General features: G+C 34.3%; 1 protein-coding gene across 1 annotated transcript in view; it reads right to left on the bottom strand.

Moving 5' to 3' along the window:
* LOC106664718 (AMP deaminase 2) overlaps positions 1 to 21,300 on the bottom strand; it is a 98,177-nt gene that overhangs the window by 11,481 nt on the left and 65,396 nt on the right. The window contains exons 2-6 of the mRNA XM_014390671.2: positions 4,346 to 4,514; positions 4,133 to 4,289; positions 1,692 to 1,872; positions 1,363 to 1,582; positions 334 to 463 (exon numbers count right to left, since the gene is read on the bottom strand). Of these exons, the coding sequence (XP_014246157.1) occupies positions 334 to 463; positions 1,363 to 1,582; positions 1,692 to 1,872; positions 4,133 to 4,289; positions 4,346 to 4,514 (857 nt within the window). The remainder of the gene's footprint in view (positions 1 to 333; positions 464 to 1,362; positions 1,583 to 1,691; positions 1,873 to 4,132; positions 4,290 to 4,345; positions 4,515 to 21,300) is intronic.

The raw sequence follows: 21,300 nt of genomic DNA, 5'->3' as shown, positions 1-21,300 counted from the left end.
CATTTTAGTCTAGTGTGGGAATTCCATGTCAGTCTATTAAGCATACCGCATCTACAACTGAATGACGTGAAGTGACAAGAACAGAAGCTGAATTGGTGAGGAATCTTTAGATTTCAGATATCACCGGAAGTCTGACATATCACATTTAGGGATATGTGACTAGAAAGTTTGGGGTTTAGGCACGGATTATTTCCATAGAAAGGGAAAGAGAGAGATATGCACAAAAAATTAATTTCATTACTACAAATTATCGACAATAAATTTACTTAAAATTGTCATTCTTAACATTATCTAATTATAAAAACCAGAGTTATTTATTAACAGTTGCTTTACCTTTCTTATATTATAAAAATCTCGATGAGGTACAGCTTTTTGTGATGCAAGCTCACGAAGTTCATTCAAAAGTACATGTAGCTGAAACTTGGAAGACAAATAGCTCAACCGTCTATAGCAAAATGATTTTCTGAAAATAGACAAACAACGTATATAAAAAACAGTATAAAAATATAACATTTCATTCGTCTACTTTATAGACTTTCATAGAGTACTTTTAATTTTTGAAACTCTTTACATTTATTGTAAAATTACAATTAATTAAGGTTTTTAGTTGAGATAAAAAAATCAATGGCACGAGCGGGATTCGAACCCACGATCTTCGGCTTGGGTGGCCACGAAATTAGTGAATTTAGTTAATTAAATTGAAGTATACTTCACTAAAGCTCTCCGTGGCCATTTCATTTGTCGTCGAGAATCCAATGCGATTACACGACATTTGAAAAATGGCAAAACGGAGGGGAAACTCATAAGGTGGGGTTGAGATAGGAAGTTGATGTCCAAGTGGATCGAGGTCACGATAGCTCAAGTGGTAGAGCAGCGGCGTATCAAGCCAAAGATCGTGGGTTCGAATCCCGCTCGTGCCATTAACTTTTTTTCATCTCAACTAAAAACCTTAATTAATTGTAATGTATTAATTGGTCAAGCAGACCACGAAATTAGTGAATTTAATGAATTAAAATGAATTATACTTCACTAAAGCTCTCCGTGGCAATTTCATTTGTCGTCGAGAATCCAATCCGATTACACGACATTTGAAAAATGGCAAAAAGGAGGGAAAACTCAAAAGGTGGGGTTGAGATGGGAAGTTAGTGTTCGAGTGGATCAAGGTTATGATAGCTCAAGTGGGAGAGCAGCGGCGTATCAAGTCGAAGATCGTGGGTTCGAATCCCGCTCGTGCATTGACTTTTTATCTCAAGTAAAAACCTTTGTTAATTGTAATAAATTAATTGGTCAAGCGGACCACGAAATTAGTGAGTTTATTGTAAAATTTTGTTTTATATAAAAAATAATTTTTCTTTTACTCACAGTGGTCCATCAGCAATCATGACACAAAGCTTGTTCATGTCAGTCACAAATGTAGCTAAATTTGGATATTTGTAGTCTAAGGCTTCGCCCTTTTCTAAAGATTCCTGGTCTTTGTAAACTTGAAATACACCCGATTTAGGTTTAATTATATAATTAGTTGCTGGGGGGAAATCGCATTCCCACGGATCTCCGACACTTTGCGGGGCATGAACTGGATGATCTGGAAAAGACGTACAATTTAATATTGCATGAATATTAAAAAGGATTTTATGGTTTTGTTCAACACTAAACGACGCCAATGACAAAACAATTCCAAATCGTGTTCAAACCTGCAATTGTTTTTTTGTCTTCATGTGTATAGCAAGTGTTTGGAGCCTTTTTGTCAATCGTTCTGAGAAAGCGAGATGTTAAGAGTGGAAACGACTGGAAAGACATTGCCATGTAGCGTTCTCTTATGTACAAGGCTTCGATTAACATCTTGGAAGCACGGTGCAAATCATCCAACGGCACCTAGAATTATTGACAATAAATGAAAATGAGCAACACTCAATAATTTCAAATCTTGTAATCATAGCATTGTGATTTCCCTAACAGCACACTTAATAGAAAAACATGAACTAGAAAATAAAATAAACAGATGCTTGCGTTTAAAAATTAAATTTAGTTCAAGTTTTTGAGATTAAGATAGGTTTAAAAACATGATTTGTAAAAAAATTGATGCATTTTAATTAAATAAAGAAATATTTACAAGGAAATGGTATTAGTGCATGATGAATTTGAGATTTCTCTGTGTGTTCTGTAAAGTTAATTTCTCCATCTTCAATGTTAAATCATGCAGACCCAACTGAACGGTAAACATCCATCAAGGAAAAAATATCCCTTAGCAACTGAAATCTTTGATTTTAAAAACAGACGTACACATTATTTTTATCACGACCCATCAGAAGAATAAAAACTCATGAAAGAAAGCAACGATAAATGGGATGCCACATAAATTTGTTGTAACTGTGAAATATATATGTGAAAGAAATGGCAACAAGATTATGGCCAACGGAAGTCCTGCTGCAAACAAATAAATAGGCCAAGAAGATCCAATTCGTATTGCCATGCTAGCAGTCCTGGGTTCGAATCCCAACATAACTCATAGATTTTTAATTGCAAATAAAAGAGGGAAAGTATTGTAAAGTGATTTTATCCCTCATCCACGACACCCAAAGGATGGACATTAAGCCCTCCTGTATCACATGACAGGAATATGCCAAGAAAATGTTTTACCACCATTTTTAGATTGCAATTCAACCACAAACAATTACTTTTTCATCTGGCCAAAATTGCTTTTTTAAATCACCCTAACTGTGAATGTGATAAAACATTATGTACTGAACTGGACCATGTCATCCTAGTGTGCCGTAGAAAGGGTGGATTGGAAACTATTGTTCACAGACCGCAGTGCCCTTAACTGCAGAATAGCCCCACAAAAATGCAAATTATACGGACAGGCATAAAAAATATTTCAGCTTTAGGCTCTCTTACATCCTTCATATAAAACGACAAACTTATTTAACCTTACTAAAATGCGCCAACATCCAAATTGCAAAAGAAAAACTGGCACATAATTTATTTTATTCGTATCTCAAAAAAATTCGTATCTTCAATCCATTTTTACCATGTTATAAAATTTTAGTGTTAATCTTAAGTTTACCACTGTAATCTCCCATGGCCTGGCTGCCAAGCTGCCACAGCTTTCAATCCTTGTTTGTATGGGTAATGCATTAGCATAGATAATATTGAAAATACTTTAAAAAGTACTAAATTAATTACAGTAATAATTTTGCACATTAGACGAATATTGGTTGCAGGGTGCAAAGTCCTAAAGAGGCTGACTACTACTAACCTACAGTACTAATTAATTTGTGCAATTTTCATCAGTTTGGTAAATTAAAAGAACCAAACACTTCAAAAATAAGCTAACAGGAAAATAATAATAACATTGACAGATTTTTCCAGGTGACCTATTGGGCATTTATGAAATCGTATTCTTTAATTTTTATTATACTTAATTAATTATTTTAAATTGCTTATATTCAATAAGATTGGCAATGTTATGTGAATAATTATTAGGAAAGTACGGGCACAAATCGCTGTACCGGTACCTCAGGGCTATAGGGATCTTCAAATGTATATAGTTTATGTGTGTTTGTGTTGTGTCTGAAGTTTTTGTGTGGTGTTTATGTTAATACATTAGGATGAATGTAATTTATTTGCGTGAAAGGAAGGGGTTATTTACCCCGACCCGATGAATATCGAGTACTCTGGGGTGAGAGTGTGATGTCTGGGGGGCAAAAGTAAGTTATTAGCGCGAATGGAGTGGGTTCGGCCCCGCCCCGAGGAATATCGAGTACTCTGGGGGAGGGAATGTGACCAGACTTCTATGTTTGTAGCGATATATATGTTATATATTGTATGTTGTGTATCTATTTTTAAATTGACAACCTGAGGTACTAACAAGAGGCTAGCATTTTAAAATAACGACGTAATATACAAGTAAAAGCAGAGAGTAAGTAACCAGATTGAGATGCTCAAATGGCTGCAGTTTAAAACAAAATATGCGTGAAAGAAAAGAAAAAGAAGGAAAACACACAGAGGGCCGGCGATGACCTCAGCTGTTTGTCGGCCCATAAACCTTCCACTTTATATATATTAGGAAAGTGTTTGAAATACGTTCAAAGATGTAAATTTTATTTCAGTAAGTGATTGAAATGAAACTAACTCCACTTGTGTCTTCTCCACTGATGGAAACCCTTTGGAAGTGGGGAACGAAATCATGTTCGTCGATGTTGAAGGCTTTGTCTCCCTCTGCATCAGTAACCGAGCCGACAACCGATGGCTCATAATTGCTTCGCTTTCCTACGAAATCTTTCGTAACTCTAAAACAGAAATAGCGTCAGTATATAAAAATTATTCATAAATATTTTACTTTTACCTGGAGGTAAGTTCTCTTTGGCGAGCAAGCTTGCTCTCGATCTGTTCAATAGGGAACTGCGGGACTTCGTAAGGGGCGGATATCTCATTTGAACAAGACAGCTGCCTGTCCTCACTTGTCCCAAACATTCCATGGCCAGACTGGTTTAAAAACGTCGGACTATCGCTCCCTGAAATCGAACATACATCAGTATAAAATGTCACAAAACTGGTTAATTTTTTTTTTTATTTAACTATCTTCTAAACACTGGATAAATTCACCAGGTGCAAAATAATCCAAGACGTTTGACATCTCAACTACAAAAACAAAAATTAAGGAAAATAGGCTTTTCTACTAGTCATTGCCCAATTAATTACAACCTCCGGGGGGGGGGGACTGAGACAGAAACCTGCTAACTATGCCATATGCCATGAAACAGAGAGGTCGGAACATGTTCTATGTGACTGCAAAGCATTCCCCGCCTCTTCGGAAAGGCACACACCAAAGAAACAAGCAAATAGGGGGGGGGTGAATAAACAAGGGTCGATTCCACAATAGTGCCTTTTGGTCGCAATGGAAAAAAGGTCTTTAGTCACCACTGATCCGGAAGAAGAATAAACATATTAAAAAAAAAATTGGTGGGTAGCAACCTATGGATTAATTGCACAATCATAGTTTTTATAATTTCTTATTATTTTAGCACAGGTTTAAAGAAATCTCAAGTCCACAATCAATCGCTTAGCCAACTAGCTTCATCATTCTCTAGTGAGTATACAGAAGCTTCCATGTTCCCTGTCGAACTTTTTTTTTTTTTTTTTTTTTTTTTTGACTGGGGCTTCCGACATCTAGGTCATTTCAGCCCCCAACTATGTCTATATTCTATTTACCCTTTCAAACACTACATTCATACAAATAAATACATTCAGACACATAAATACATCCATGTAGTACACTCATTCCGTTTGGTCGGTGGAGTACTTGATATTCCTCCACCGACCTCTAGATTGGGGTCGATGGTGTAATTTTATAAATATTCCGCCATCGACCCTGAACACACACTCTTACGCTCTCATCGTTCGAGGGGTGATGATGACTTTATATTTCACCCTCACCCTTCACGCTAATAAATACATGCACTCAGACTGTCTCTTGTTTCGGAGTTATTTTATCTGAGGTTTCCAGTGTTCCATGCGTGTTCCGAAATACCTCTAGGTCTAAATGCCTTGTCCACGTATGATTAAGGTGTGGCACAAACACAAGTAGCATCCTCGGTACAACTTTACATGTGATGGTTCCTTTCACTCAGTTCTCCTCATTTTTTTTTTTTTTTTTTGGTAATTCTTAACCCAGACTACCTCATTAATTTTAATTGTTTCTAATTCTGTACTGACATCTTCATAATGCCCAGTTGTTTCCTATGTTTCTCCTCCACTTTGTCTCCCATGATAGGACGTAAAAGTTCCAATCTAAACATTAATAGTCGACCATTGAGGCTTCTGCAGGAGACACCTGTAGTCATATGAGGTGTATTTCAAAAGTCCAGCAAAGCCTCAACCCATTGGTCTTAGGGGAGGTGCTCCACTCTTGAAGTTAACTCTGTTCCTCCTGAGGAAGCTCCGGAACTTTTCTGACTGAAACAACGAGTAGTTATTTGACATCGGACTTTGGGCAGCCTGAATCTAGCTAACTGTTGGAGCAGCAGTTTTATTGTGATTGTGGCTGTCATAGATTTTGTTTCGAAGGCTTCCAACATTTAGATTGGGTGTCTGCCATTACCAAAAAATACCTCCCCGCAAAAGGTTCAATGGGCTGTATAATTCTTTTCTTGGCCAATTGGTCTATTCCACCATTAACTCATTAACTTTGTCCTGCAATGGATAGGGCAAGCTTTTAGAAAATGTTTGGTACATCAGGAACCAACTCCAACTTTATTTGTCCCTTGTTAACTGTTCCAAGCCTAGGATTAAAAACTTTTGGGTACAATGAGGCCCAGCTTTCCACACAGTTAATCGATATCATTCTGAAAAAAAATGCTTGGGCTGAACCATCCACAATTTGGAACCCTTGTTTCTCAAACCACTACTGTCCCAATAATGAAGGCCCTCAGACTCCACCACTGCATACCATATTCGAGTAGCACTTTCATTTATAATTTACTCCAATTTTTAAGTGACCTTGGATGAAGTTTTTTTTAAATTATTATTTTTTTTTAATGCGACGCACGTCTTTGTGGATGGAGCCAAATGAGCATGTGGCAATTTCTCTAAATACAATGAGTGTGGTATTATTGTGCTATAACATCCCGTATCAAGATCGAACACAACCTCGATGTCCTCTAGCTACATTTCCACTATATATCCTGACTTCGAGGTTAGACATGAAATAAATTTATATTAAATAAATTTTCCTCGCTATCTGACCTGACTCCTCTCTCACAAAATGGGTTCCTTCCAGCTTGTTATCTTTTTAGGGAATAAGGACTGCTTTTCTGTCTGGTCTACATTTTCATGTTTTACTGGATTACTGCGGCAAACCCTTTCTAAGTGGTCCCACTGTCTACAAGAGGAACTTTTGTATCTGCAATTATTTGGGTCATGATTCATTCCCTAAGCCTGGCCAACCACTCATTTAAGATTTCTTGAGGCTCTTTGGCTGCATGATGGAATTTAAAATGAGCAGTGAAGGTCGACTCGACAGAATGTTTATCGAACCGCTTAGCCAATTCTTCATAAGACTTCTCTTCCGGTTTGTCTGGCACAGACAATTTCGCCATCAGCCGATAAGCTAGTTCATCCAAAGCGTTCAAAAACAGTGCCCGTTTTCAAAATTTTGACTTTATGGCATAATAAAAAATACTACGAAACTTAAAGTCTACCTGACCTGCACGTGGAGGCTGCCCTGCTCCCAGCACGCGACTGTCGAGTTTAGGCTTGCTCCCTAGACAAAATCCTTTGTTTAGGCCTTAAAATTAACTCCATAATTCGTTCAAGTACACCAATCCCATCTTATACTTCCTAGCCAAGCACAAAGTAGCAGCAGCGATTTTCACGACATCGCTAGCCATCACGGCAAAGGAAAAGTAACCAACTATAGGCCATAGTGACCATGCTGGCCCCATTTTGGTGACCAATGCACGGGCCTATGATGGCCCATACTGTAGAGTTAGATTCATTCTGATCACACATTACATTCGTGTTAACTCATACAAAAAAAGGTAATCCTTTTTAAAATGTATAAGTCTGTAAAAAGAGTAGGAAATGCTAAAAAGGTTTGGGTACGTTTACTTTTAACACAATTTGTTATAAAGAAAATAAATAAAAACATTAACATTTTATGGGTATAAGACCTACGGATTTAATGCTCAATTGTTATAGTTTTTATTCATCATGTCTTTTTATTTTATTTCTGGTTTAAATTAAATGGTTAATTTAAAAAATGCGAAAAGGTTAGAAAACGCTAAAAAGGTTTTCCGATGTTCACTTTAAACACGCTCAATTTGTTATTAAGAATATACAAATAAATAAAACATTATTATTGGTTGTGTATAACATCTCAGACACTATAGTTTTTGCATAATTTCTCTTTATTTTATCCCTGGCATAAATTAAATGGTTAACTAAAAAAAAGGCAAAACGGGTAGAAAACGTCAAAAAAGGTTTTCTCGCGTTTAGTTCAAACACGGTCAATTTGTTATTAAGAATAAACAAAATTTAAAAAAACATTATTGGATGTGTATAACATCTCAGTCGCTATAGTTTTTGCATCATTTGTCTTTATTTTATCCCTGGCATAAATTAAATGGTTAATTTAAAAAATGCGAAAAGGTTAGAAAACGTTAAAAAGGTTTTCCGATGTTCACTTTAAACACGCTCAATTTGTTATTAAGAATATACAAATAAATAAAACATTATTATTGGTTGTGTATAACATCTCAGACACTATAGGTTTTGCATAATTTCTCTTTATTTTATCCATGGCATAAATTAAATGGTTAACTAAAAAAAAGGCAAAACGGGTAGAAAACGTCAAAAAAAGGTTTTCTCGCGTTTACTTCAAACATGGTCAATTTGTTATTAAGAATAAACAAAATAAAGAAAAACATTATTTGATGGGTATAACGACCTATGGATTAAGTGCACAATCTTAATTTTTGCGTCATTTCTGATTGTTTTATCGGTCGCTTGAATTAAATGACTAATTAAAGAAATTGGAAAACAGCGGAAAACGCAAAAGAGTTTCTGCCACGTTTACTTTAAACACACCCCAGTTATTAAGAAAAAAAATTGATGGATATAACGACCTCTGCATTGCTCAATCGTTGCAGTTTTGGCATAATTTCTAATTAATTAATCGCTTGTTTAAATTAAATGAGTAATTAAAAAATGCGAAAAGGGACGAAAATGCTAGTGTTAAACACGTTTTCTTTAAACACATCCAAGTTGTTATTGAGGAAAAAAAAAACAGATATTTGATGGGTGTAACGACCTATGGATTTCATGCTCAATCGTAGTTGTGTATCATTTCTGATTGTCATCACTGGTTTAAATGGAATTAATAGTTAAAAATGCAAAAGGGGCAAGAAACGCTAAAAAGTTTTAGGAATGTTCACTTTTAACCACCCAAAATCGTTATAAGATGGTAAAATAAAAATATTGATCTCTAAAAATGTAAAATTATCCCCCCTTCCATTCAATTATGATTCAGATGAGACAGAATCAGCGATACTTAATTACGCATTCTTTATATAAATAGTTTTGATATATAGATAAGTATTTTTTTTAATTAACTATCAAGGTTAGTTGAATATCTATAATATTCCATCAATATTTGTTTACCAAAGGGAACTGTGTTGAGTATTTCAAAACACGGTTTGAAATTTATATTTATCGCTTTGTCTTATTGACAATTCTTATCAGTTATTGTTGCATATTTTTATCAGTAGTTTAAGTTAATGGGGAATATAAACATATGGAAATGGTTGGAAACATTTTAGAAATTTAGACACATTTACAGCCACCACAACAAAAAATACGGCAGATATAGCAGAGCAAGAGCATTGTTGTTGTTTTGAAAATCCTGTGACTAGTTTAAACAAGATTGAATAATATGGTCAGAGACCTCATTGGGACAAACTTTTAGAATTGGACAAACTGGATTCTGACGTCAGAGAACTGAATTTTCATCTTTTGAAACAGCGCGGGTGTTCCTCAGGGAAGAATACTTGGCTCAATTCTTTTTTCAATATGTATATACTGCACTATATCCCAATATGTTAACATTTCAATGGATAATTTGGACCCCCAAACCTCAACACAACGCCTGAATGAATTGAAGCTTCACAAAATTTACAGATAAATTTTACCTTTCAAATAAAAGCAACTGTCTTCCTGGAACCCCACATATCGCTCACCTTGTCCGTTATCTTTTCACGGACAACCGACTGACTTGGAATCCAAACAAGAGTGAAAAGAAAAACCTAAACCCACGTTATAAATTCGATTAAAAAACTACTTCTCCGCGATCAAAATTATATTTAAATAAATTTAAAATCAATAAAAAAAATTATATTTATAAGACCTATTTTACGGTTGTCAAGTATGGGCTCGACGTAGGATTCAAATTTATTCAGTCCATTATTCTCCATCAAATTATAAACGTTTTTTTATGGTACTTATGCTATTCATATGACACGACCTAATCAAAACCCGTCTAGTTATGCTATTCGTATGACTCGACCCAATCAAAACCCGTCTACTTATGCTATTCATATGATAGGATCTAATCAAAACCCTTATACAAAATTTCATGAAACACTTAGTATATACAATAACCTCCTAGAACAACAATAAATTCCATGCCTATTCGTCTTTAAAACAATCAAAACAAAATTAGCCCCGAGACATCAAAGAAAATTAATGAAATGGTTTCAGTGTGAAAGGTTAGACATACGACAAGTTGATTAAAATAAAATAAAAATTGTTATTTGGAGATCGTGAGATGCGGTCTGGTGTGAGACACTAAACATCACACATAAAATAAAAAATTAAAATATTTTACTTAATGCAATCTTTGTCGTTGTAAACAACAAACAGAACTAATAAAACATTGTTAGATAGAAATGAAGACTTCGAGCACTACTATTTTGTAGGATTTTATTGTGGTTATTAGTTTGTACCTTTAAAAAAATAATTTACAATTTTGGCAATTTCGTCAATATCACTCAATATCCTCATATGATTTAATTATTGAAGTAATAATTTTTTAAAAAATAATAAAGGCTTTTTCTATTATATTCTACATATTCTAAAGAAGTTTAAATTATGGTAAGAGGTTTAAATGTCCAAACGTATCATAAAATGTTCGTCATTAGGCATAAAATTTAAAAATAATTTAGCCATTCAATGATAAATTCATAATATTTTATTACCTTTAATATAATGAATCATTAGTATCTTCAGGAATGGTTCATTTTCCATTTTTATTTTTTAATAACAGGTTTAATCTGTCAATAGATGGAAAACATTTTTATATCTTTTTCCATTAAACTTCTTTTTAACTTCATTAAAACTCTTTTTAACTTCACTAATTTCGTGGTCCGCTTGACCAATTGATATATTACAATTAATTAAGGTTTTTAGTTGAGATAAAAAAGTCAATGGCACGAGCGGGATTCGAACCCACGATCTTCGGCTAGACACGCCGCTGCTCTACCGCTTGAGCTATCGTGACCTCGATCCACTCGGACACTAACATCCCATCTCAACCACACCTTTCGAATTTTCCCTCCTTTTTGCCATTTTTCAACTCTTTTTAACTTCAAATTACCCTTTTTAATTTAAATTTAACACTTCATAACTTCCAAATTAACCTTCTTTTTATTTCAAATTAAACCTTTTTAATATCAAATTAATCCTTTTACTTCAAATTAGGCGACCGCAGTTGACGTGATCAGCATGATAGACTCTCGGCTTTAGAACGAGCTCCCACCGGTTCGATTCCCACCGTCGTGCATAGCTCTTTTTTTCACGCCCCCCCAAAAAAAAGAAAAAAAAAAGAAGAAGAACGCTCATCACATATGAGATATACCGTTCCTTGGCCAATATACAAAAGTCATATGGCCTTTAAAAAAATAAAGAAATAAATAAACAAACTTCAAATTACCCCTTTAAGTAAAATTCTCGTATATTTGAACATTTTTTAATGTAAAAGAATTACGCTCTTATAAGACCAAGTGAAAATTATTGTTTCCCATCAAATGAACCTATTTAACTTCACATTACCCTTTTTAATTTCAAATTAACCTTTTTTAACTTGAAATTAACCCTTTATAATTTCAAATTAACCCTATTTAACTCAAAATAAACTTTTTTAACTTTAAAATTAACGCTTTTTAATTTCAAATTAACCCTCTAAATAAAATTCTCGTGTATTTTTATATATGGTCTTAGAAGACCATATGAAAATACATTACAATTAAAATTTAAAAATAAATATCCGAATAAAGGACTTTTCTTTTAATTTGAGATAAAATGATATAAAATTAAATGTAAAATCAAATGGAAATTCTTCTCTTAAATCGAAATAATTATTTAGACCAATTATTAAATATAGAATTAATAGAAGAATCGTTTGTACATTTTATTTTAAACTGTTAATTTTTTTTTCTGGGGCTTCCGACATCTAGGTCATTTCAGCCCCCAACTATGTCTATATTCTATTTACACTTTCAAACATCATCATTCATACAAATAAATACATTCAGACACATAAATACATCCATACAATACACTCATTCCGTTTGGTCGGTGGGGTAGTTTTATAAATATTCCGACATCGACCTCGAACACACACCCATACGCTCTCAACGTTTGAGGGGCGATGATGACGTTATATTTCACCCTCACCCCTCGCCATTCACGCTAATAAATACATGCACTCAGACAAAACATATAGACACACAACACATAAGACATATTATATACAATAAAAAAAAACCCAATTTCCCCTAAAAAGCGGAACAGGGCACTGAAACTCGCTGCAGTGCTCGAGTACCATCTTCAGATTGGATGGCATGCCTACACGCTCCCTGTAGGGAGTCAAGGCATGACATGATAATTTTAATTAATGCTCATGTTGTATTTTAGATAATAGCTATTATATTTTTATTAATTGTCAAATTAAAAGATTTTATATAACTCTTAATTATAATTGCAATTAATTTGCTGAGAAGCCATTTTATATTTAAAAAAATCTCCAATGAAATGAAGAATTCTTTATTTTTGTATTTATCTTCATTATTTTTAATTTTAAAAATAATTTATTTTTAAATGCTTATTTTAAGAGGCCAGCCATTACATATTAAAAAATTGTCAATATACGGGAATTTTACTTTTTTATTTTGTTTATTTTTTAGTGTATTTTAAGGAAAGGAAGGATCAATTTAAAATTAAAGAAAGTTATTTTCAAGTTAAAGAGGGTTGATTTGGAGTTTTGATAGAGTTAATTTGAAGTTACATTATTCTCTACCTATAATTACCTACTTTAGAACAATAATTATTATAAAATGTTGGCGATTTCAACAGTATCATTTTTTAAGTAATAAACGTATTTTCTTTTATATTCTATACAGGGTGGCCCCAATCCATTCAGCCACACTTCCAGATCCTATAGGAAATTGAACGCTGAGTAAAAAAGTGACGGAGAATTCGATCACCAACAAACGAGGTTTGTAACGGAGAATTTTTTGATAGGGTGTTCAAGTTGTGAATTTTCGATAAAAATGTCAGAAATGGTGAATTTTGTGTACCCCTTAATCTCCTAACTTCGAAAAATCGCCAAAAATGAAATTGTTGGCCGATCAGGCTGGTTTTAATCTCATTCGATGCAGAAATTAATCCTCTACAGATGATGTTTCGAGCTGTTTTACGGTCAGGCTAACGGTTTACTAACAATTTCACGAATAAGGTCAAAAAACGTGGTTTTTCGTGGTTTTTTCCCTGTAGCTCGGAACTGAAGGGTTTGCGGACACAGGTTCATAGGACCTTTTTTACTCAGCTTTCAATTTCCTATAAGATCTGGAAGTGTGGCTGAATCGATTGGGGCCACCCTGTATATTCTAAAGTAGTGTAAATTAAGAGAAGAGGTTTATATGTGCAAAGTTATTATAAAATTAGGTATACATTAAAAAAAATCAGAGATTCAATCAAAAAATTTATTTTTTTTGTGTATCAATTTAATATATATTCTTCTTTACTTTATTTTACTTCTTTTTTCATTTTTATGAATTGTTTATTTTTGTTATTTCTATGCCTGTTGTTAAAGGTGTTGAGTAGTTTTTTTAAACATCTTAAAAAACAAGCCAAGAAATTACAAAAATTTAATTTATATAATTATACGTCGGTCACAAGTAATAAAATTCCAAAATTCAATTTAAAAAAAATCAGAAATTAACTTTTTTGTTTGTAACATTGATATACTATAATCTTTATAATCTGTCTATTTTTAAATTTTATTGTTTTTTTAATCAAAAAGTCAATTTGTCAATAGTCGTAAACATTAATAAAAAGTACTTACGGTTCATTTTATTGACCGTCAACGAGGCACATCAACGAGGAACAAGACGAAAGTCATTATTCAAAGGGCAATGCACAATAAACAACCTTTCAACGCCGCGTTCGAAAAGAAACTGTAAAGCTAGCAGAAAATATGTGGCAATTCAACAGTGAACTGCGTCTAGTGGGAGTAGTGGAAGGAGGAATAATAGTGTGGTCGGCGATTATGCAACGGACCCCCCTTTCATGTCATGAATACACAGTGGCTACAGAACACCTTTTGTAAACACTGGCAATAAATTTTGAACAAATTTTAATACCGTTTATCTCCGGACGGCAGTTGTCGCCTGACGTTTTTGGAATTTGAGAAATAAAAGTGTTTCACAACAACCGGAACGGAAGATAAGATAACCGAACAATTGGAAATTATTTGAAGATATTGAAGTTTGAGTATCGAAATATCGCTCATGGGGTTCATGTGGTGGGTTGAATGTAAATATTAAATAAATATTAAATACGGCTGTTCAAACATAATTTTTTTTTTACGAGGGTTGGCAACAGCAGAGGTTATATCAACCCTCGGTTTGCCTGTGTTTTTGAAAAAAAGCCCATTTGTAAGGATGTCGGATTCGAACCGGGGAATGAATAAGTAATACTCGATTAAGGGTGGGACAAAAATATAGCACACTTGTGGTTTATTTCCAAATAAAAACGAATCCCTCCAGGTAAACAAGACTAATCCAGATCCAGTTCTGTTTCTGCTTTCATTGTGATAACATTTACCTGTGCAATGGGACGAACAAAATTTTTTTCTTCTTTTTATTTTTACGAGGGTTCGCAACAGCAGAGGTTGTATCAACCCTCGGTGTGCCGGTGTTTTTGAAAAAAAGCCCATTTGTAAGTATATATATATTATATATTACGCAGGGCGGGCGACCAGGACCCGAGGGGTTAAAAGCCTGGGTAGGCCCGTACCCCATCCCTAAAAGGTCCGGGACCTGGTCGGCTCACGAGTCCTGCATAAACCTTTTGGACCTATTCACAAACCCAAGCATTGTGGACCATTTTATCCTGGGGAGTGTTTTGGTTATGTCCTCTCCTTCGAAAGTATCAAATCTTGCCCTAGCATACCTATCGCATTCTGCAAGGTAGTGTCGAGCCGTTTCTTCTTTTGTTTCGCAGAAGCGGCAGAAGGGGTCTGGTAGAGTACCCATTATAAAGAGGTGTCTTCTCAAGGGGCAATGGCCCGTTAGGATACCTATCAGCCTCCTTATTCCCCTCCTAGAGTTAGAGAGTAACCATTTCGTTTCTTTAGGTTTGATTTCCTTCAGAAACTCCTTCGATTGCCTGCATCCGGGGGACATATTCCATTCCTTAAAGAATTGTTTCATGCCCCAGCTACCTATACTCTCTTTCGCTGTGCTTAAAGAGTGGGGTAATAACGGTTGTGGCCCGACAAACGCAGTATTTGAGCCTTCCTTGGCCAGACTGTCTTACATGTAGGACTGCATTTACAAAGATTGGAATTCCATTCAAATCAGCCCCTATACCCAGTTTTAAAAATTGTTTTCAATTAAAAAATTATTCAATAATGAACGAATTCATGGAAAAAAACTAAGCGCATTTGGAAAAAGAAAATTGCATTTCCTGTGCCAATATACCATCATTTGTAAGCGAGCTACGTAGAAAAGTTGGCAAAAATATTATTATTTATTTTTTTTGGCGAAACAAAATTGATATTCCTATCCTGCACCTTCAAAATCTCTGAATAGAAATTTAATGGAGAAACCAAAATATCATTTGTTTGCTCATATTTCTGCCTTCCCGACGTTTTAACATCAATTTCAAATTAACATCTCTTAAAGATTTCAACTTAAAAATTAAGAGATGTTGAAAGATGAAATATAAGCATCTAAAACATTCCTGTATATTTGCGTGTATTTTTCAAGTATAAAATAATTAGATACATTAAACTCCATTTGATAATTATTTACAAATAAAAGGAAAAATTATATATAAATTAACTCAGGCCAATCAACGAAAGTGTTTAAATAATTTATTTATTTATTTTTTTTTTACGAGGATTCGCAACAGCAGAAGTTATATCAACTCTCGGGGTGCCGGTGTTTTTGAAAAAAAAAAGCCCATTTATAAGTATATCGGGTTCGAATGCAGGGCCGCTGGATTCGAACCCGGGACCTTTACCTTACAGCGATGAGCGCCGTGTCAACGCTTAAACCACCAACGCCCCCCCCCCCCAACGGCTATTCAAACGGTTTGCAATGAAAAAATGATATTTAGACTGTAGTGGCTGGAATCTATTATTTACCTTCTTCACCTACATATAAACCCTCCAATTCCATTATTAATTATTCTCTATTATTGACTAAGGACATTGGATGACTAATTTTAATGGGACATTTTTTCATGACACTAGGTCGAAAATTATTCGTGTCGACTCGTATCTGACAGTTGTTGCCAATTGGTACTAGGAGCCGAAAAATTATTTTTCAACGAGTAAATCAAGTAATTTTTTTAAAATATATATTTCTGGCTTCGTTGTGCATTTATTCTAAAGTGGTAATAAACCGTGGATAATTAAATAATAATCATGATCGTATTAAACGGATTTAGATACATGACGCTATGAGTAGTTATCCAAAAAATTTGTTTATTAAAAACCAATTTGGGTTCGTTTTAAACACGTTTTAAGCCGGGAACACACTTACCCGATGCAACGCTATGCGACGCTACCCGATGCTACCCGACGCCTTGCCACGTTTTGGTAGGGTGTGCACATCTATGCGACGTCAAGCGCACGCCATGTACAGTCACATGTAATAAATTGTAAGTTAAATTTTATGAGCACAACCATGTAATAAATTGTTCGTTAAATAATAAAGTTATTCCGGTGTTTTGGTAAATTTTCTCCCTTACCATCATAATTAAATAATTTTTATAAAGATTTATGAATTTTTGATCTCGTTTAATTTGGTTTACATTAAAATTGGAATGTTGTAATTATTATAACGACAAAATTACATATACATAGTTTGAAATAAACTACAAAAAATATGGGTGTCCTGTTCTGACGCTACTCGACAAAAATGGTGCAATTTTAGAGCAAAACCATGAAATAAATTGTTAGTTAAATTTGATGAGCAAAACCGTGTAATAAAGTGTTAGTTAAATTCATTATATCAAAAAGTTGTATTCAGGTGTTTTGATAAATTTTCTACCAAGCCATTAAAATTAATTTTAAAAAACAGCTAATGAATTTTTGATCTCGATTAATTTGGTTTATATTAAAATAAGTACGTTGTAATAAATATAACGACAATTATACATGTAGTAGGAATAAAAATATGAGTGTCCGGTTCTTTTGTCTTCGACTGTACTCGAAGCTACCCGACGAAAATCTGAACAGTGGGGATCGCAGAGCGTAAAGAAGGGTAGCGTAGCATAGCATCAGGCAGATGTGCACGGGGGTTATACAACCTTATGGAAAATTGGACTTTGGATTTGCGTCGGGTAGCGTCGCATGGCGTAGCTCGGGTAAGTGTGTCCTGGCTTTAATTTGTGGTCGATCCTATACTCAACTATTTTAATGTTGTTGTCAGGTCCGGGGATTGGCAAGAACGCTAGGATATGTGACTAATATTTTTCGACCTAGTACTCCAAAAAAAAGGTTTTGTTAAAATCGGTCCCTGGCCTCCTCCTAGTGAGCAATTTACAATTGTGTACAAATAATGAGAAAGTTTTACAAGTTTAGAATTATGAAAAGTAATTTACTCAAGGTGATTGTATATGCGCATGGGTCAGTAAGGTTAGGAATGGTTATGGAAGAAGGGTTAGGATTAGGTTATGGTTAGGAACTGTTTAGGGTTACTGTTAGGCTAGGCAGGGTTTTTATTATTTAAAAAGTGTAAAATTACTGTTATTTTTTAGAGGAAAAATAATTGTCTCTTTCAATTCATATTTAGAAGGTTAGCTTGTATATGTAATATCTTTTGAAACATTGAACAAATTCTATAATAATTTCATCATTTTTTGTCAATATTGATAATTCTGCAAGCAAATAAACGTTGTAATATATACATAATTGTTGTTTTGTTTTTGTTTGGGAATAAGAAGACGTGCGTTTTGCTTTTTATAAAACGGTCTCTGGCCAGTGTAAAAATAACCGTAATAACTTCGGCCCTATTTTTTTCTAGCATGGAATAGGTTTGGCACGTGGAATTATTATTATAGCTTAAAAAATACACTGAAACGAAATATACATCTCCATTATGTTGTTTTTATAGTTTTGACATGGGAATTGAATAAGGTGGTTAACATGCATTTTTTTTCAAAATTAATTAATTATTTTCTGGATTATCAGTATAAGGAGGTATTCTGAAAACTATTAACTATATTTGATAAATTAACTATTTGAGTTTTTTAAAATAATAGTTAGAAATACATAGTTAATCTTTTCTTGTCGGATTTTTTGAAAAAAATGTACTTTAATTTTTTAGTTAACAAAACCCAATAGATCAAAATGTATCGCAATGCTATAATGTGACAAAAAGTTGGTCAGACGATTTGGCCCATTCTGTACCCTGTCTATAAATGAAATTTTGATAATACTTTATAATAATAAATAGTGATATATCAAATTTTATCCAAGTTGTTTTTATCACTATGTACACATTGAAATATATTTGAAACTAGAACCATTGGACGCACTTGATTGACAAAGCGGTTAAAATATCGAGGGGAAACAAGGTAAATCTATATGCCAATAATTGCTTACCTTCTTCTAGAAAGCTGTCCTCCCCCGGATAGACGGGCGTCCGCCTGCCTTTGCTACCGGTGTCGGTAAAATCGTAGTAAACTCCACGGGAGCACATGCCCACAGTTCAACCGATGTCAACCAGACACTAAAGGCTGGCTTCGGTCCCGAACAACTAAGGTTTAAGGATATTTATAGACCCAAGACCAGCTGTTGTGACAATACACATTTATTTCCGCCGCGGGTCGATTGCCTTGGACGGTATGATTTTAACGGAAAACAGGCCGGACATCGAACCCAACCATGGGTGAATGATGAATATTCGATACCTAAGGTCCGGGACAGAAACATAGCCCACTCAAATTTTTTCCACTTAAAAAAATGTTGACAATTGATATTACAGTTTTTTGTGATACAAAATTTATTTCGCTAAAATTGGAACATTATATCTCCATTATGTGTTAATGAAAATTAATTTCTAAGAATCAATAAATAATACTCGATTAGGGGTGGGACAAAAAGATAGCCCACTCAGATTTTTTCCTCTTAAAAAATGTTGACCCTTGATTTTACATTTTTTTGTAATACAAAATTTAGTTTGCTAAAATTGGAACATATTATCTACATTCGGTGTTAATGAAAAATAATTTCTAAGAATAATGCTCGATTAGGGGTGGGACAAAAAGATAGCCCACTCAAATTTTTTCCACTTTAAAAAATGTTTACCATTAGGTGTTAATAAAAAATAATGATTATTCGGAGAATGTGAGATGTGGTCTGGGGTGACAGGTTTTACAAAAACGTTTTTTTATCGTGCCACGTTTCTATCATAATTGAGATCATCTTCAGGGCCTGGGATTGATAAACATTTTTTGAATTTTACAAATACATGTAGGATGTGGAAAAAAATTATGAATTTATACAATGCTAGAAAATTTTAGATTAAAAAAAAAATTGAAATATTTTTTCAAACAATGTTTATAAATCCCAGGCTCTGAAGACGATCTCAATAAAGATCGAACGTTGGCACGATAAAAAAAAAGTTTAAACCTACGTCACACCAGACCGCATCTCACATTCTCCGAATAATCATTGACTAACGGTCACTAAACACCACACATAAAAAATAATTTCTGAGAATGAATAATTAATACTCGATTAAGGGTGGGACAAAAAGATAGCACGCTTGTTGTTTATTTCGAGATAAAAAGGAATCCCTCCAGGTAAATAAGGCTAATCCAGTTCTGTTTCTGCTTTCATTGTGATAACATTTACCTGTGCAAGGGGACGAACAAAATTTTTTTCTTCTTTTTATTATTACGAGGGTTCGCAGCAGCAGAGGTCATGTTAACCGTCGGGGTATCGGTGATTTTGAAAAAAAACTCACATGTAAGTATGTCGGTTTCGAATGCAGGGCCTCTGGTTTCGAACCCGGGACTTTTACTCAGTGATGAGCGCCGTGTCAACCCTACCGTAGCGGCCACCGACGCCCCTCAGGAAAATATTAAACATCAGTTACGAAAAATATTATTCACCGAAGGAAAAATCGAGGATTTTGAATGTCTAATATTTCAAAAAATACTGGTCGGAGTTGAAGAGTTAATTAAGCTTTTTGAAATCTCCAGAAAGCCTTAACAACACGACAAAAACTTTTAAGGGCAGCTTCCAACTCTACTTTAACGGCCGGTCAAATTGTTGCAAGAGCTGGTAGAGAGACAAATTGTAAAAACGTTCAAAGGAACTCGCAGCTCCTCTCATCAAAAGGAAAAAAATGAAAGGGATAAAACCCCTAAGTACGGCGCTTAAAGAAGGACGGAAGAAGTTTGCCCACGATGTCCAATGGAAATATCAATGGTAGGAAGTTCTGTTCACCGATGAAAAAAAAACAATCAATCTCGATGGTCTTGATGGTTGGGCCCACTAATATCTGATAAACAAATGGGGGGAGGCAACGTTATGATATGGGATGGCATTGGCTGCGCAAAACTGATTGTGTTTATTTTTGGCCAAATGAGCAGTCAAGATTATGTCACAGTGGGAGAAAATCAATTTAAAAAGTATTTGGAAATGGTTCCGAAAGAAAACGTCATTTTCCAACAAGATAATGTCCCCATTACACACGGCAAAAGTTGTAAGAGAAATTTTAAGGAAAGAAAATATTCGAATTTTAGATTGGCCGGCACGGTCCACAGACCTTAGTATAATTAAAAATGTCTGGGACAACTTGCCAGGAGTGGTAGCCGAGAGTTTCAAGACGATGATGAATTTAAAAAAGAAATTCAGGAGGAGTGGGCAAAATTCCCTCAAGAATTGATTCGCCTCCATTTTGATTCCCTTCCCAATCGCATGATTACTGGATAGGAAAAAAATGTGATGCGTACACAAGTATTAATTAATTTAATTTGTATTATTTTTAAAGTGCTTTATAAAGAATTTAATTATTCGTAATAACTGTGATCTTTTTGTCCCACCCCAAATTGAGTATAATTGTTATTGATTCTCTGAAATTATTTTCTATGAACTCCTAATGGATATTATGTATTCAAACTTTAGCAACTAAGCTATGAATTTTAAAAAAATATTATCTACGGTTAAAAGGTTTTTAACATGTAAAAATTTGGGTTGGCAATCTTTTTATCTCATATATTTTT

The sequence above is a fragment of the Cimex lectularius genome, unplaced genomic scaffold, assembly GCF_000648675.2.
Source record: "Cimex lectularius strain Harlan isolate CLEC.00 unplaced genomic scaffold, Clec_2.1 scaffold102, whole genome shotgun sequence".
NCBI lineage: Eukaryota > Metazoa > Arthropoda > Insecta > Hemiptera > Cimicidae > Cimex > Cimex lectularius.
Note: the sequence above shows the minus strand (reverse complement) of the source record. Positions and strands in the feature narration are given on the sequence as shown.